At 41.3% G+C, this 17,670-nt stretch overlaps 1 protein-coding gene across 2 annotated transcripts in view; it reads left to right on the plus strand.

Moving 5' to 3' along the window:
• The window catches only part of MAP2K7 (mitogen-activated protein kinase kinase 7), a 38,012-nt gene that overhangs the window by 10,939 nt on the left and 9,403 nt on the right, over positions 1 to 17,670 (plus strand). For both annotated transcript variants that reach the window (XM_044453629.1, XM_044453627.1), the window contains 9 exons: positions 8,730 to 8,874; positions 11,716 to 11,782; positions 12,480 to 12,593; positions 12,885 to 13,004; positions 13,116 to 13,223; positions 13,900 to 14,079; positions 14,710 to 14,790; positions 15,568 to 15,710; positions 17,085 to 17,130. In XM_044453629.1, the coding sequence (XP_044309564.1) occupies positions 8,730 to 8,874; positions 11,716 to 11,782; positions 12,480 to 12,593; positions 12,885 to 13,004; positions 13,116 to 13,223; positions 13,900 to 14,079; positions 14,710 to 14,790; positions 15,568 to 15,710; positions 17,085 to 17,130 (1,004 nt within the window). The remainder of the gene's footprint in view (positions 1 to 8,729; positions 8,875 to 11,715; positions 11,783 to 12,479; positions 12,594 to 12,884; positions 13,005 to 13,115; positions 13,224 to 13,899; positions 14,080 to 14,709; positions 14,791 to 15,567; positions 15,711 to 17,084; positions 17,131 to 17,670) is intronic.

Consider the following 17,670-nt stretch of genomic DNA (forward strand, 5'->3'; position numbering starts at 1 on the left):
TGTGGAACCCACTACAGAATATAATTACAAGACACTGACAAACATTGCTGGAAAGCTGATGGATTATTGTCATGCTTAGAACACATAAAATTCAAGTGCATTTTCTTAATTAAGGTCCAGGGTGTGGGCAACTGGCTGGGACAGGCAGAATGCTAGAACCAGGGTGCTGGTGCAAGGCAAGGGCCTGTAGGGGTTTGTTGAGCCAGAGACTGGCAATGTGGTCAGTGGTCTGGGGTCAAGGATGAGGAAGTGGACAGTTTGATAAAACACAAGAGAGTGCAGTCCACAAACAGTGCAGAGCTGAAAGCTAGGAGAGCAGTCACGAGAAAGCAGTCAAGATTGAGGAGTGAGGATATGGAGACAGGCAGGAGCAGACAGGAGCACCACAGGTGCAAGGTAGGGATGGGCTAGATCCGGACAGGGACCAACTGGAACAAGGCAGGAACAATTGGAGCAGATCTGGAGTGAGCTAGGTATGACTGGAACAGGGTTAGAGTGAGACAGGCACTTGAAGCAAAGCATGAGGATGTGGAGAGCTAGAGCAGAAGTCACAAGGACAGCTTGTGTTGCTGAGGCAAAGAACAGCAGTGCAAAGAGACCTTTTATGTTGATTTTCAGAGCCCTGCTTATACCTCATGATTGCTTCTCAGCTGTCCTCTGCCAGCTCCTGGTCCTGCAGCCTCTTGGTTAGTCAGGGCTTGGTCCTGGCACTTATCAAACAGAGCACTCGCGAGTTGTTCTTAAAAAATAGTAGGGAAAAGCATCAGAGTTTTAGTACAATAATTGTTTGTGGAGAAGGAAAGTGAAGAATGACATCACATGCAGAGTAGATGTTCTGTATCTTAGTTTTTTTTTAACTACACTTAGAAGTTTTAGACAGTCCTGGTCACACATGACTTCATCTCTTTCACACCTGTGTGATTTTAAGGCTGCAGTACTATTCACATTTATATGAGAGTAGGTCCAATTTAACATAATAAGACTCCTAAATAAAGATGTATCAGGATTGTACTGCAGTTAGTGAAGGATTCTGAATTTATATTTCTGGCCTCCATTAATTTCAGATTTTCAAGAAAATGTCATTTTAGTGATGAATTTCTTTTCATTTATTGTTGCATAGTTAGATATGCTTTGTGAAAAGAACACTGCCTTTGCAACTTATTCTCTGGGTATAACATGAATTTAATTTCTTAGCCTCTGGATGTTTACTTTTTAAGTGTTTATTAAATATGTGATTATTGAAGGCATACTTAAGTATAGAAATAATTAAATCACATTAAATCCCCCTCCTCTCTGCTCATTATACTTTGACAGTAACCATAGTGGATCTTTTAAAAGTGGTGTTAGAAGAAGGTTAAGTTGCAATATAGGAAATTTATGCAGAAGAGAACTTTATAATGCCAAAAAATTGCAAGTGTCTTTCTCATGAGTAACAACTAGGTATGTGTTCTTACAAAAATAATTCCTATGGCTTAATAACATGGGAATTGGTCCTTATCACAAAGTGTTTTTGTTTCATATCCATCCAGTGCAAGTTACTGAAGTATCTAGTATAATTGATACATTAAACCTAAATCGTTGTATAACAAGAAACCTTGTCTGGGCTTGCTAGCATCTAAAATGGGGCAGTTCCTTTAGTTGATCCATTCAGAATACAGTTTACATTGAATTCAGTTTGTGCTGCTCTTGAATGGCTATGAATTATATTGAAAGCTTCTGAAATATCTCTGGCAAATCTTCAGCCTCAATACTTCTGTTTTTCTGTAGTTGAATCCTGTGTGCAGCACCTACTTATGCCCTTTAACAAAACCTTTATGCTTTGCTTTGCTCTGCTTTTGGCTTTTTTCCATGTCATGTCTTCTTCCTCCCACTGCAGTTATTTTCCTCTCCTTTCATGTAATCTTTTCCAGTCATACACCAGAGTGATTGACCTTTTCTGCAGCATGTTTTTCTCCTTTGCTGTGGATCTCCTTTTGGCAGATGGAGGCTGATAGGTTTGCATGATTGAGCTCTAGAGTAGCATGCAGGCTGAAACTGGAGTGCTGTTGTTGGTAGATCTTTAATGTATTTAACATGGATGCAAACAAAGACAGTAGTTGAATGGTGTGACTAGCAGCTAGATATTTTCTGCAGTGTTTCCACAAGTGTTAATGTTTCTGGATGTTTTTAATTGATGTATTAAGATCTGGGATTGAAGATTGACATTCATATGCTGTTGATCTGCACAGAATGTTTCATAATCCTCTGCATTCATGAGAAGTGTATCTGATCCCAGGCAGATCTCATTCTTGTTCTCCAGAGGCTCCAATTTAATGTGGCCATGCAGAGTAGAGGAGTTCAGTTGAAACTTCAGGTCTTACACTGACCCTTAAACCATGCATGAAAGAAAGCACATCCTTTAAACCAGGAAGATGGACTAGGTCTTTTTGAGTTTGTGGGAGCATCCTAACTACCTTGAAGTGGGGGGGTATATATCTCTCAAGTTGCATAGTACCTTAATTCCTTTAAAGTTGCTGAAACTAAAGGGAATGTGTACACATTCACAATGTGCTTTTTGCTTTTTTTTTTTTACTTCAGAGACTTAACACTGCAACTGAGAGCAGTATGTCACAAAAAAGCATGAGAGAAAGTGAAAGTCATTTAGACTTCATCTGCAATGTCAGATCTGTGGCCTCACCTTCCACTGGAGTTAATATGTGGCACTTAACTGGCCATTGCTTCTAGCTTTGTGTTAGAGGTTCTCAAGACAGTGGTAAGCAGACTTGAGGTGTCTACTTTTTAGTAGCTCAGAAGGATGGATGAAAGACTTATGAATTAAAGTGCCTTAGAGGACAAATGAATCCCCACAGTTTCTTTTTAGTATCAGTCCTGGAGCTCACACCAGTTTTTTTATACCTGTTTTCCCTAAGGCTTTTTTCTAACCTAGGAAGCTGTCTCTATTTTAAAAGCAGTGGGAGCTGGAAACTCTTGTTCTGATTCATTGTGAATCATCCAGAGTTCTGCCAGTGGACCCAAAACTACCTTCTGTTTGTCCGTGTCTTAGGCAGCTACTGTCTGCATCAGGGTGCAGACACAATCCTATTGGTTCTTGCATGTTTTGGCAAGTCAAAGAGTTCTCAACAGAAGTCATCCTCTCACTATATTGTTATTCATATAAAATATAATGTATTGGTTTCCAACGTATGGGCCATATAAGGTGAAAAATATTTTAGAAAATCAATTCGGAAGTAAATGTTTGAGATTTAGTCTCAGTTCCCCTGCAGAATTCTGAGCTGTGTAAAGTTTGGAGGAAAGGGACACAGAAATCGTTCACTGAAATAATTTTTTTTCCTGAAAATCTGTGAAAATTATCTTTGATTTATACCAACAAGTATTTTTGTTTAGAGATAGATTCAGCTATCCTAGATTATTTGATTACCTATCTTTCTTGATCTCTCAGAACTATAAGGAACTCATTAGTATTTAGAAGATCCATCCAGGTAAATGAAAATGAACACTCTTATTCTGAGACCCAAATATTGACCCAAAATATTGACCCCAGATCTTAAGAGAATGTTTTCTGCCCTTTTATAAGTAGTATAGGAATTAGGCACATTATACAGCTAGTAAAATAGCAAGTAAGAGCAAGTAAAAAGTATCTGGAAAATTTAGAAATCAAACAGGAATGTTGTTATATAGGATAAATTGTGTCAACTTACTATGTTGTATGGATTTCAACACAGTTGAATGTCCAGTTTGGCATATAGCTTCCCTTGTCATCAAGGGACATAGACACCTTTTTTGCGGTAATCACATTTGTAACTCTTCTGAATTATGTTTATGTTCTGAAATGAGTATATAAGTAACTATTCTTCATCCTTTCCAGGTGGAAAGACCTTACAGAACAGGAGCACATCTGATATTTAGTCTGTGCTATTGACTGGCCCAACCTTACTTTGCATTCTGCTCTGCACTTCTAATGAGCTCTTGTAGTTGTTTTGTGGTATGATAAGAATTTTCAGGATTATTAGCTTTGTGAAATATGGGGCTGATTCTCACAAAACACCATGTAATGCTAAATTTGTATCTGGACTGTACCACTTTAGATTTGAAGTGAGGGCTAATATGATTAAATGCTCCACTGTTAAAATAACAGCCCTCCATAGAGAAAATTTCATGCCAGGAAAAAGGATTCAGGTCAAGACTTTTTCTGTAGGTACTATTAGTACCTGTATTGTGGATTTTTCTTTCCTGTGAAAGAATATTCTGTTGTGAGCCCCTACCTTCAGTCTGAAGTGATACTGTTCAGATACAGGTTTAACCACATTGACTCTTTGTGTGAGCAAGGGCATGACTTTGAAATTAATGATCATTTAGCTAGTCAGAGCCTATCTATCTATTTCAGAATTTATAATTGGCTAAAACACCATTTAGATTCTTCTACTGCTTTGCTCACATATCTGACCCTAGCAACAGTTGCTATAAGCATTTCATAAGGGATGTGTTCTTTTTATTGTTGCACATCTTTAGAGGTAACAGTAACAGGTCTTACTATGTAATATTTATAGCATCCATTTAAACTCAGGTTTCATCTTTCCCTTTATGATGTTAAAACATATCCTTTCCATCTACTTTTTATAAGTTTGCTTTTTGGGGGTGGGAGGGGGCTTTCAGTTATTAAGTGCTTATTTTCAAGCAGTAAAACCCCCAAAACTACAGTGGCTTCTTGAAAGTTCTCTTGCTTTTAGTAAGAACAGAAGCCTGTAAGACATTTTTTCCAGAAATAACCATCTTTCCTTAATTAATTTTCTTCAGTTCAGTAGCCAAGGGAGCTTGGTTTTTTTAAAGTTTGCTGAAATCAGTTGAGCTGCATACAGTTGTTTTGCTATCATTATCTGGTTGCTTGCCTAAGACATATACACTAACATTGTATGGTCACTTTCGGTAGGTTTACTGTTGAACACTTTCAGTTTCATATTTAGTAGTTTTCAAGAACTGGAGCTAATTAAGAGGTTGTTTCAGTGGGCATATGAAAACTCCTTACTGTTAAGGGGAAGGTCTTTATTGTCTTCATTCATATCTTCTTTTCAGCTCTACCACATAATTCATAGGCCAATCCCAGACTGCTTCCCTTGGGTTCCATCCAGCAACCCATGGCTTATTGTTAAGGTTGTGGTCACATGAAGAGTTGTTGTGTAATTGGAATCTAGCCCCATCATTTATTTCAAAAGCAGGGAGCAAGGTGCTTGGCAAGAGTGGCAACTCTTGTTGAGCTATCCCAGGCCACCACCACTGCTAGCCACCCCGTCAATGCCCATGCAACATGGTAGAGTAAGTGGAACTGGCCTGATGCTTCCCACCATGATCACAAGACTCTTGAAGGTATATTCATGCCTGCAGATGTCCTGGGGGTGCGGGGACAGGAAACCCAGTCAAAAGAAAAAAGGCATATTTTAAAATGAACTGGTGTTTTAATAGCTAGACGTCAGGCTTCTATGAAATGGGCCAACTCACATTTTTCTGTATTCCTTAGCACTTAAAGTGTTGGGGAAAGCGAGAAGTATGTGATGAATCTGACAAACATCAGATCTAAACCACCTCTCAAAATCATGAAGAGGATGATCTACTGGCTACCCTCTTTTTTGCAAGCAAAGATCACTCATACCTTTGATTTCTTTTCACAGCTCACTTTTTGACAGCTGCTCAGAGGAACTAAAATAAGTTATTGACAACCTTTCTGGGTCAATGTTAGTGAGGAATGCCTTTACGCTCCCCCTACAGGCCTCTACTACCCAGAAACCCTCACTACCCAGGCCAGGCATGCCATTTTGGACTGTGGATGTGCACAAGTGGATCTTGGACCCTAATCTTAAAAAAATGCATACTTGGAATGTAAACTTTTTCTTAGAAAGGGGCAACTAGTCCCTCTCTAATGTGTCATTTTGGCGGTTTGAAAGGGCTGTCACATCAGAGTCGAATGAAAACTGAGCTCTGAAAAATGGAGGAGAGGAACCATACCAAGTACAAAAGGTCTGGTGGTCATAGCAAGAAGGCCAAACTTGATGGGTACATACCTTTAGGAACAGCGTAGTGTGAGCACAATCATTTGTTGGGTGCATTGTGGGTTGTTTAATGAACAGGTCACTACAAATGGCTTATTTGCAGGGTGGGTTGTTATGACCTGTGAACTTACCCATTGGTTTTGATGCTGAGGAGAATTAAAAGAGCAGCTTGTTAATTTGGTAAGGGTTAGGATCAAAGGAAAAAGAAGGTAAATTCTGTTACGTGATACAAGCTCTTTATACATCTTTGGATCCAGCACAGAATTTTAGAAGCATAATGCTATGCATTTCAACCAGTTAATGCACAGCTAACATGGGTAATTTGTTGGTAATACCTGGGGATACTCAGTCATGGAGAATAAGGCAATTTGCTAAGCATTTTTTTTACAGAAACTCTTTTGAACTACAGTTGCTGCCAAAAATCACCTCCTGTGCCCAAGTACCAGGAGATGGATGTGTGGATACCTGGAGGTGTAAGAGAAATATCATTCTAGCAGCAGGAACATACGACTATTGGTATTTATTGCCAGATAATTCTTTGCAGCTTTGAGGGGGTAGAAACATTCTGAAAATCAAAAGAAAAAAGGGGCATAGCTTTAATATGCCTTGTTGAACTATCATTTCAGTGCCAGAGTCATGATATGGAGGCCACTGCTGTTAAGTTCTGTGGAGGAAGAAATGTATTTGGTTGAGACCTTTGTTTTATATAAAAGCAAGTAAGGCTGCTACTAGATGGTTGAAAGGACGTTGGTCCTGTTCCATTTTTAGAACTGATCTGAGACACCAGGAATATGAGTTGCAGTATAGCCTTTACATTGCATTCTGCTTGACTGAATGATACATTGCTTAGCCTGTGTCAAATGGATGCAAGTTAAGATGTCTAGAGATGACTGCATTACATCTTCCAAGTACTTTATCTTTTTTTCTTTTCTTTTGGGTTAATACCTCGTTAAATTGCAGAAGTTAGAGCAATTGGAATTGCTACAATGGCACTGTTCCTTAAATTGTGTGTGTGTTTTAAACTTTTATTTAATTTTAACTTTTGTTAACCACCCAGAGAGCCTCAGCTATTGGGCAGTAGAGAAATGAAATGAAATGGAGACTCATCTGCTTGCATCAAACACCACAGAATATGCTGGAAAGATGTTAGATCTAACTGTTCAGCTACTAACCATTTTTTTCTAAAATCTGTGCAGCGTGACTTCCTATACTGGCTTGACTGAAATGTTCTCAGAACAATGCAGTTTTCTGATCTAGCTTTAGGCGTCCTTAAGGGTTCTCTCATTTAGTTGTAGACCTATTTTATCATAAAAGGTTGCCATTGGCATGCACTTTTCAAGCTTAACAGAGACCTCAGTCTAAAAATACTTGATAGGTAGGAAGAATTTTCCTGGTTCTAGCTCACAGAACTCTTCCTCTCCAGTTCTAAGGCATGTGTTTGGTCAAGAAACCAGGCAAGAAGAACAGCTTCCTGCCTAGTTCCAACTCCTGGTGGATGCCTGGCCAGAAGCTGGTTCTTGTTTAAAGGAGACTTGGATTTAATCAAACTTGCCCTACAAGCTGCTGATTCCACTTAAGTTACTATTTGTTTGCTTATATTTTTATACTGTCTAGCATTCAGAGCTGTCTGAGCTGTGCAGAACAATTTGTAATGTACAATTAAATACAATATAAAATGTATGTAACAGTTTAAATCTTGTGCAGTCCTCACTCATACAGTATCGATGCAGCTGGTATTATATCTAAAGCAGGTCACTGGTGTCAGTCTGTGAAATGTTTATATACTAGTGTGGCTCTTTCCCAGTCTACACATCCCTAACATGCTAATGCTACATGCATGGACAACAGTAAATTGATTCGACTGTAATATTTGCTGTGTATATTGTCACATCAATAACACCTGTTTACATGGCCAGAACATTGTATTACAAGGGCTTGTTATACTCCAGCCATTCATTGCCTTGCTTGAAAAGCCATTCATAAGACAATTCCCATAGTGAGTTCCACAGCAGGGTAGTATGTGTGTCAAAGAAAGGTGACCATGTTAAAGAATGGTGACTATTCAATCCATGAGCAAAATACAATGGGAAAGACATTGGTGCTGGAGTCTGCTTTGTGACTATGTTGTCACAAAACAACAATGAGGCCCACAGACATTGGATTTATTGATTACTGATTAAGCTTGTTTTCAAATACATTGGTAAGCTATTGATCCAAATTTAGGGAGACCTTAAAATTATCTTTAATGAAAGTTCATCAGTGTCCACAGAGTCCATTCTTTTCTAAAGGAGGAAGAGATGGGAACATAATACAATAGTCATGACTTCAGTTGTTGCTAAGCTTTTCAGTTCACACTAGGTCTGGTCACCTTTGTAGCATTGTGGGGAAGATCAGTATTCTGTGTTGGTAGGGCCATCTCTGTGATGGTGTAGTTGAAAGCTGTGGTTTCCATGAAGAGGATTTCACTGTCTAGAGGGAGCATAGGGATTTGAAAGCAGCCAGGAGGACAGAACAGTAAAGCTCACATTTCAGAAGTCATAATAATGGGCTTTTTTCTTAAGCATGATAGGCTGGTTCCCCAGCACCAATACATTCAGTCCAGAAAGGCATAGCTTACTAAAGGATTCATCTTGAAACCAGGAGTCCAAATGCTGCTTCCTCTTTGCCTGACTTTTCCTTTCCTCTCAGCATTGCAGCTTCCCTTAGCCAATGATGGCAGCAGTCGATCCTCCTCTTTGGAGAACTCACCCCAGCATCACACTCACCCATCACGCCCCCGAAACATGCTGGGCCTGCCTCAGCCACCGTTCCTCATGCACCGGAGCATGGAGAGGTAAGCAGAGTCCGAGTAAATTAGTTTAAAACTTCTTGAAGGCACCAGACTGGGGAAAGCTGAACTAAATCAACCTGGTGTGTTGAAAGGAAGCACTTCTTCACATGGCACAGGGTTAAAGTGCAGAAATCTGTACCACCAAATGCAATGATGGCTATTATTTTGGATGGTTTTCAGATGGGATTATTTATTTGTTTGTTTAAAACTTTTGTATCCCGTCCTATACATAAAAGTCTCTAGACAGTCCAACAAGAAAGGCACAGCATCATATCTATATGATGTAGGATTAGATGAATTCATAGCTGGATTCAGTGTAGCTTGCATGACAAGCAATTTTTTTCTAACCTTGACATGACATATGACATCTGAACCCCATCGTAGTATTTCAGCATGGTACACTTGTTTTTTAGAAACCATGAACAGAAACAATGAGTTGTTCTATAGTTGCTTGGAACCATGATGGTTTATTGTATTGCCTGAACCTGGAAAACACAGTTCATTGTGGTAGCAAGGTCAGCACCATAGGACCACTTAGCAAGAGTAGTCCATTGCTGCTCTTACTGCACAGTTAGCCAGGGAGTTCCAGTGACAGCTGCTGTTTTGTGCAACAGTCAGTGTCATCCCCACTCTTCCTGCCCTCTGCGCAAAAGACCTTTGGGGTCGAAGTGGGCAATCAGCTGGTTGCTGCTAGGAAAGGAACATCTCCACTCAGTTGATTCTCCCTCTGCCACCCCTTTCACCTGCCAAAGAGCAAGTCTTCATGTGTGCAAGTGCGGGGCGGGGGGGGGGGGGGAAATCAGCTGGGCAGCAACACATAGTTGGGGGCTGCATGCCTCCTTGATTCTCCCTCTGTTGCCTCAGCTGCACACTAGAGAGAAAAGAACCAGCTGGATAGCAGTGCCTGCCTGGTGACCATGCACCTCAGTAGATTTTTCCCTGCTTGCCAGAGCGGCTTCTCTAACCCTCTGGCAAGCCGCAAACACTGCCTCCCTATTTGTAATGGTCACATGCCAGAAAAGCACTTGGGTGGGCAGCAGGTTGGGGTGCCTCTTTGGTAAGCAGCAGCAAGAAAGTGGGGAGAGCATGGAATTAGCTGAGCAGTGCTGCCACCATCTGGGCACCACCATCCAGCTGATTCTTGCCCCTCCTGCTCCCTGCTTGAGGGGCTTCCCTCTGGGGCATGCAGAAGAGGCAGAGAGGAATCACTTGAGCAGTGCTACCCTTTGGCACAGCGCTGCTGCCTTTCAGCAGGTCCCCCCCCCCCCCCCCCATGCCGCTTTTCCCTGAGCATGGATCAGGCATCCTCCCCTCCTGTTCCAGAAGTCCCCTCTGAACAGAAGGAGAGGGTGACTGCTCAGCTCCTCATCCTCTTTGTTGTGCTCCGGGGCACAAGCCCTCTTCATGCAATGGAGACAGATTGACCAATGCAGCACACAGCTTGCAGTCATGCCTGTCCAAGAGAGGAGCCTCCTTCCTCCTCCAGGGTGCCTCTCAGGATACCACTGAAGAGGGAAGGAGATGACAGGAGGCAGGAGAATGGTCATGGTTGGTCTGGTTGTGTGTTAGCACATTGAGGTAAACAATGGCAGAGTGGGATCTCTCTCTCTCTCTCTCATATCAGTCGATCAGTCAATCAACCATTCTATCAATCTCTCATCTATCTATCTGTCTATCAGTGCTGTGTGAACCCAGCCAGAGAGTGTAAGGCTATCAAAGAGAACATGTCAGTGTATGCCAGTTGCTGGGGAAGATGAGTCGGAGTGTGCTGCTGTTCTTCTATCCCCCTTGTAGGCTTCCCACAGGCAGCTGGTGGGCCACTGTGGGCAAACAGCGCGCTAAACTAGAGAGGTCCTAATCCATCACAGCTCTTCTTATGTTCTTAGGTGCAGAAGTCCCATGTCTCATTTACCCCGTTGTTTTGGGACTTCAGTCATGCAGATATTGTGCTTACCTCCTGCATCTTTGTATTCAAACTAGGAGTTGTCAGCTTTATTTGCGAAAGAAAAGCAGTTCTGTTGCTTAATCTCTGATCTGCTGATAGCCCTAGTATGCATAGCAGTGAACCTCAGCTGTTCTGACAAATGTGTGCACAGTGCATAGTGCAAGGAAACCTTGTGTGCCTACGTAGCTTTGGATAGGAGCATGTTGAGAGGCATAGTGTTCATTTGCCATCAACCATGGTTACTGTTGCCACAGTCTAAAAGCTGCTTCTCCTGAGACTTGAAGGCTTGTATGAAAGCTTGAATTCAAAGGCCCCTAGCGGCTTGCTTGATGTAAGTGGTAGAGCTTTCAAAATGGGCTCATGATTCATACCAGAGATGTGGTCCTTTTATTTCTTAGCTTACTTGAAGGGCATTTTTGAATGCAATGCAATCTCTGTATTGGGCCATAAAATGTTTTATGCCTCCTGTTCATGAACAAATGTGTTAATTACGCCTATTTAATGAGTGATATATAGCATATGTACCAGTATGCAGCAGTAGCAATTTTAATCATATTGGCCCTGGCATTTGGCAGACAATAATGCTGCTTACTTTGGAACCATTAGGTAATAAAATGTGTGATTTAGCCTACATGAATCTTATTTACACCTGGGAAGAGGGGGCTTTTAATGTATTTGATGATAATAGATGGCCTTTGACCAACTGTCAAAATTTTCTAGCTTTGAAGTCACATCTTTTTAAAAAAACATGTTATAGGATTGGCTTGATGTCCTTGTTGAGAACAGGAGCTTGTAGTTCTTTATGGTATTTGCTTTTGCAGGAAATAATGTTTTAAGATATTGATATGTCACAGATGGAAGCCACTCTTATGTTTCTTTTCTTTTTCTTCCTTTTCTAGTATAGAGATTGATCAAAAACTACAGGAAATCATGAAGCAAACAGGTTATTTAACCATTGGAGGGCAGGTGAGCAGGCTTGATTGAGGATTTTATAGATACAGACACACTGACCTAAACCTGTAAGGCAGGTGACCTTAGGGGTATTAAGCAGCATGGTGGGAGGCTGAATAGCCCATTGGTCTAGATCTAATATGGTACAGCTTGCTTTGTAAGGTTGTAGGACATATATTTTTGCTTTTTTCATTCTGTAGTGCAAGTGAAAGCAGAGGAGCTAAGTTAGAAGGATGCCTTTCAGTAGAATTGCCCTGCCTTTGTTCACAATTTTGCATCCATATCAAACCTTTGAGGTAGTTTGAAGCCTTGCATTGTACAAGGGGTCTTCAAAAAGTTTCCGCATTTTATATTTTATAAATAAATTTTATATATTTTTTCACTGATATTAAAAAGTTGGCATGATGCTGGGAAAAATGTATCACAAAGGAAAATGACTATGTAGAAAAGTGATATAATTTGTTTTTGAAATTCTTAATAAACAGAGTTTAAAAAAGCACAGCAACTTTTTGAAGAACCCTTGTATTTGTATGACAGGCTTAATAATTTGGAGCAGATTTAACAGAGATGAGAGGTTTAGATACTGTGTATTCTGATGGATCAAAAGTTGACTGCACTAAATGTTGAAGGTGTGTCTCCTTTTTCATATGCAGTTGATTGATCAATACATTTTGTATTTTCCTCTGAACTGTGTGTGTTCCTCTTCTCACAGAGGTATCAAGCGGAAATCAATGACCTAGAAAATCTGGGTGAGATTGGAAGTGGGACATGTGGACAGGTGTGGAAAATGCGTTTCAAGAAGACAGGACACATCATAGCTGTGAAGGTGAGGCAGATCTACGTGAATGTTGAGGTGTAGGTATGCTAGGCATCATAAAAAGCAATAGAAGGATTAGCAGAGTGGGATCCTACTGGGATTCACTGGTGATCAGGGGAAACTTTGGGGAGCATAAATGGTTTACTTCGTTCGACTGTAGAGAGAAATGGGGTGGAATTGAATGGGGTGAAGTGGTTTTCAGTAAACATGGATGAAAAACACAGATCTCAGGTGAAGTGTTGCCTTCCACAATTCCTTTCCTGCTGCTGACATATGCCCCATCTACTCCCCTCTGCTCAGCAAATGCGTCGTTCTGGTAACAAAGAAGAGAACAAGAGGATTTTGATGGACCTGGATGTGGTGCTAAAGAGTCATGACTGTCCCTACATTGTTCAGTGCTTTGGGACATTCATTACAAATGTGAGTAAACCCAGTTCTGGCATTTTCATTAGCTTTTCTCTATTTTTAAATACATTAACTTAACTATAATAACTCTAACCTCTGCTTTTGTTTTCCTCTTCATTCTGATAGACGGATGTTTTTATAGCCATGGAGCTAATGGGCACCTGTGCAGAAAAACTGAAAAAACGCATTCAGGGGCCTATTCCTGAGAGGATCCTGGGAAAGATGACTGTGGCAGTGAGTGTCTGAAATCAATTTTGTAGCCAGAATCTTAAAAGCAAGCAAAGATTTTGCATGCCTTTGCACAATCAAGAGAGGAAATGGTCCCCTGTGGTCATAATTAGATCTCAGAACATGGAAGATGTCTGAGATGTGAAAAACTCACTGGAGTATCAGGGTCAACTGCTTGCAACTTTGAGCTACTTTATGATCTCTGATTTTGATAACTATTCTACACACAAGTGGCTGACTTCCAATGCATACACTGTTTTGAACACTGCAAAATGATGTGATCAAATCCTGCCTCCAGTTGAAGTTATTGGAGTGTTGTCAGAGCCACTAAAGCTGCAAAAGCTAAGAGACTTCATTTTCATCAGGTTGTTTGTTAGATCCATCCTTCTAAGAAGAAATACTAAGAGCATTGAGCACAAATATATCTGTCCTTTTAGTCGTATCTCTGAAAGCGACTTTGTAATCTATGTGGCCAAAGGTCTAACACTAAGCTGTGGTGCTGTCTCCACAGGCTTGTGCTGTTTTATATGTATGAAATTGTATAATAAAAATTGCTGTTCCAAATACCATGTAAGTCTAGGAGTGAGGGAATAATGTTTGTTTTTTACATACATAGTTGCTTTGCTTATAGTGAGCATTTAGTAATTTCTTCAACATTTTCTTTCTGATGTGTTGCTTTCAGATTGTCAAAGCACTCTACTATCTGAAAGAGAAGCATGGGGTCATCCATAGAGATGTGAAGCCTTCTAATATCTTGTTGGATGAGAGAGGACAAATCAAACTGTGTGACTTTGGGATCAGCGGCAGGCTGGTGGACTCAAAAGCCAAAACCCGGAGTGCTGGTTGTGCAGCATACATGGCGGTAAGTGTCGGAGAGTGAGTTAGGGAATCCCACCAGGATTTTACTGCGATATGATTGCATTAAGTAATTTGTTCCACTCTTAACCCACGCTTCCTCCAAATTCTTCATCATATGATTTCCATTAAAGCAGTGCTCTGGGCCAAACATGCTTCACTTCAGTGGTGTGCCTGAAATCATTCTCTGGGTCTGAAACTTAATGCGCTTGCATATTATACCATAGCCAGTTATCTCTAAAATCTGGCCTACTTTTTCTGCAGTTGTGCTGAACTGTTATGCAGTTGCTGTCCCAACAGCAGAAGAGGGCCCGGGGAGGGGCCCGTGGTGTTATGAGATCCCCTCTTTTCTGGCTTTCAGGAAAGTTCTCTAGTCCCATTTCTTGTTTGCCTTTTCCTAAATGTAGCTTTGGACTTTGGGTTTTATTTGTAATTACCATTTTTATTCATGTTCATTGTTTTGCATTTATATTACGTACAACTTTATTGAAGGTGGCAATCTTAAAGAGAGCTTAAAATGTGGACTAAAGAAGAAATGCTTTTAAATAGATGAGATTTTTATCTGAGCAGCATGTTTTGGTTTCTGTAATTAGAGATACTATTTTGCCTGAGTTTGTAATAGATACTTTGTTTTTAGCCTGAAAGAATAGATCCTCCTGATCCCTCAAAACCAGATTATGATATTCGTGCAGATGTGTGGAGCCTGGGCATCTCTCTGGTAAGTAGGACCCCTCCACACACACACACACACACATTTAAGGTACATATTTGGGCAACCTGAGCACTTAGGGGCACATGCAGCATTCAAAGGCCTTCTGTTTGACCTGCATGGATGCATATGTCCTTGAGATTTAAGGAAATGTTGATTATCCTAATGATCCCTTACTGGGACCATCTGGTTCTGGATCATGCCCTAAGCAGGCTTTTACAGATACCAGGCATGGGGTTTTCCCCATCTAGTCTGCTAGCCTCTTCCCAGGCCACTTCTCCTCTCCCCAAGCAGAGAAAAATTCTTACCTCTGATCAGCTGCTGATGCATGAAAGCTTTTCCCTGCTCCGTGCTGAGAAAGGAAGCTGAGAATATCCACCTCCTGAAGTGATCTGCATGGACCAGCTGAGAACAGGGTTGTGGGAAGGGTGTGTGTGTATGGAGGTTGAGGTGCCCGTGACCACTATTGGCTTGTAGCCTTGGAGTATATTTTGAGTGGCAACTGAACCCATGGGCCCACTCCTCATATAGAGTGAGGGCAGCAGATACAGCTTTTCTATAGGACTAAAGAATTTTCAATTTCACTTTGGTGTGTGCTGTTTAGGCTGGACAAGCCAAGCAATAACTATTCTACATTTTTCATCCATAACTGTGGAAATACTGAAGGTTTCTCCTGTCTAGTTTTTGAGGCAAAGATGGCCTTTCCCTTTCTTTTTCCACTATTATCAGGAAGAGATGAACTGATTGTCTGGCTTATTAAAATACTTACTCCCATCCCCAATGCAGGTTGAGCTGGCTACAGGTCAGTTTCCTTATAAGAACTGCAAAACTGATTTTGAGGTCCTCACCAAGGTGTTGCAGGAAGATCCCCCCCTTCTCCCAAGCAACATGGGATTTTCTGTGGATTTCCAGTCCTTTGTGAAAGACTGGTGAGTAAACTTCTCAAATACATGTTCAGTGGGTGTTCAGAACTAGCAGGCAACAATCTCTTACATAACTAGTGCAGTCCTTCAACTCCTACTGATCTCTCACTTTCCTACTCTGTCCATGCTCATCAGCTGCTCCCTCAAACATTGACTAATGACAGTTCTGGAGCAGTTCTGTCTCTGCAGTTAATGGTTCATCTAAGAGCTTTAGGATTCTTCTGCTTGTCCAAATGGGTAATATGCTCTTGCAAAAGAAAGCATTCAATCTATGCTACTAGTAGTTCCCCAGAAGAGAAATCCCATTTCTGCCTTCAGCCTGGCGCTGCACAGACTCTGGCCCAGTCCACTGATGTATAGTGCCTCGTCTTCTGTCAATGCACCTGGCTTCTGTCCCTTGCTTTTCTCTGTCTCTATGCTTTAACTCCTGCTGAGCTTCTTAGCTGATTTTAGCAAAATGTGGGGGAGAGTTCTTCACTGTTTTGAAAATGGAAACCAACTTGTCATAAGTGCAGGAACTAGGGCAGGAAGTTGGTTATGATCTTCTATCTGCCCTGCATTTCCACTCATGCAAAGGAGGAGTCAGCTATATTGTCAGTTGAACAAGTAAGTTTCATACAGCTGCCGTGTATAATTATGCAGATTGGCTAGTGGTAGGTCCAGTGTTGAGGATGGTTATTTTGTGTTGCCCTGATGCTGGGAACAATTGACGGCAAAAGGAGAGGGGGACGGCAGAGGATGAGGTGGCTAGATGGAGTCGCTGGGGCAGTGGGTGTGAGCTTGGGTGGACTCCGAGGGATGTTGGAGGCCAGGAGAGCCTGGAGGAATGTTGTCCATGGGGTCGTGGTGGGTCGGGCATGACTTTGCGACTAACAACAACAGCAGTTTTGTGTTAAAATTTGTGCTGCTATATGCCATCAAGTCTGCACTGACTTGTGGCAACTGTTTGACTGAATGCCCTTCAAAATGCCCTGGCCTCCACAGCACTGCTTAGCTCTTATAAACAGAAGTATGTGGCCTCCTTCATGGAATCAGTCCATCTCATATTGGGTCTGTCAGCCACCTGCCTTTTCTCCTTGAGTACCCCCCCCACACACACACACACACAGCAATGTTAGTGCAAGCTCTTATGGGATATTGGGAGTAGAGAATAGTCCTTCATAAACTGTTGCTCTGGGAATATGTTGGACTTCATCTTACTAGCTCACAAAGTTTTAAAGGTAGAGTAAAACTGAGGCTACTATATGGTTCTGTTTATAATGATGCATCATGTTTCAAGTAATAGAGATCTGTCATGGGGATAGCTTCCTAATTCTGGATTCCCTTTCAGGGATCAGCAGCATCCACCTGTGGTTTGAATGTGTGTTTCTCTCTTTCTAGCCTTACTAAAGATCACAGGAAGAGACCAAAGTACAACAAGCTACTTGTAAGTATTACAAGCGTCTCTTCATTGAGAATATTAGAATTTGGAAAAAGCTACAGCAGGTGCTTCTGCTTGTCTTTAAACTTTGGAAGTAAGCTTTCCAGGAAGTAACCAAGAGACTGGAAGGAATAAAGTAGTCTCCTTATTTACCTACACATAGTTTCTTAAAGCAAAGGGAAGTTGTACTTGCTTCTTCTTTATATAAAGATCAGGCCCATTTCTCTCAAAATGCAGTGTTCTAAGTAAGAATTCTCAGACTCTGAAAGTGAACTAGAAGAAGAAGAGAAGGGATTGGCCTGGGTTACTGAAATGTTTGGTTAATGCATAAGATTAGACAGGAGGCTGGTGAGAACCAGACAGCCTCTGGTTTGGGGCAAGATACTATAGAACAAGGAGGGTCAGAGGAGGAGGTCTCTGAGTTCATCAGTACAGTGGTTCTTCAAGCCAAACAAGCAAACCAATTAAGTAATATTTAGTGTTCCCACCTTCTGGCCCCCAAGCAGTACACACCTCCCTGAGGGTGAAATAAGCTTCTTTCAGAGG

This window comes from Varanus komodoensis, unplaced genomic scaffold (assembly GCF_004798865.1).
Source record: "Varanus komodoensis strain SLA01 unplaced genomic scaffold, ASM479886v1 scaffold7_1, whole genome shotgun sequence".
In the NCBI taxonomy this organism is placed as follows: Eukaryota; Metazoa; Chordata; class Lepidosauria; order Squamata; family Varanidae; genus Varanus; species Varanus komodoensis.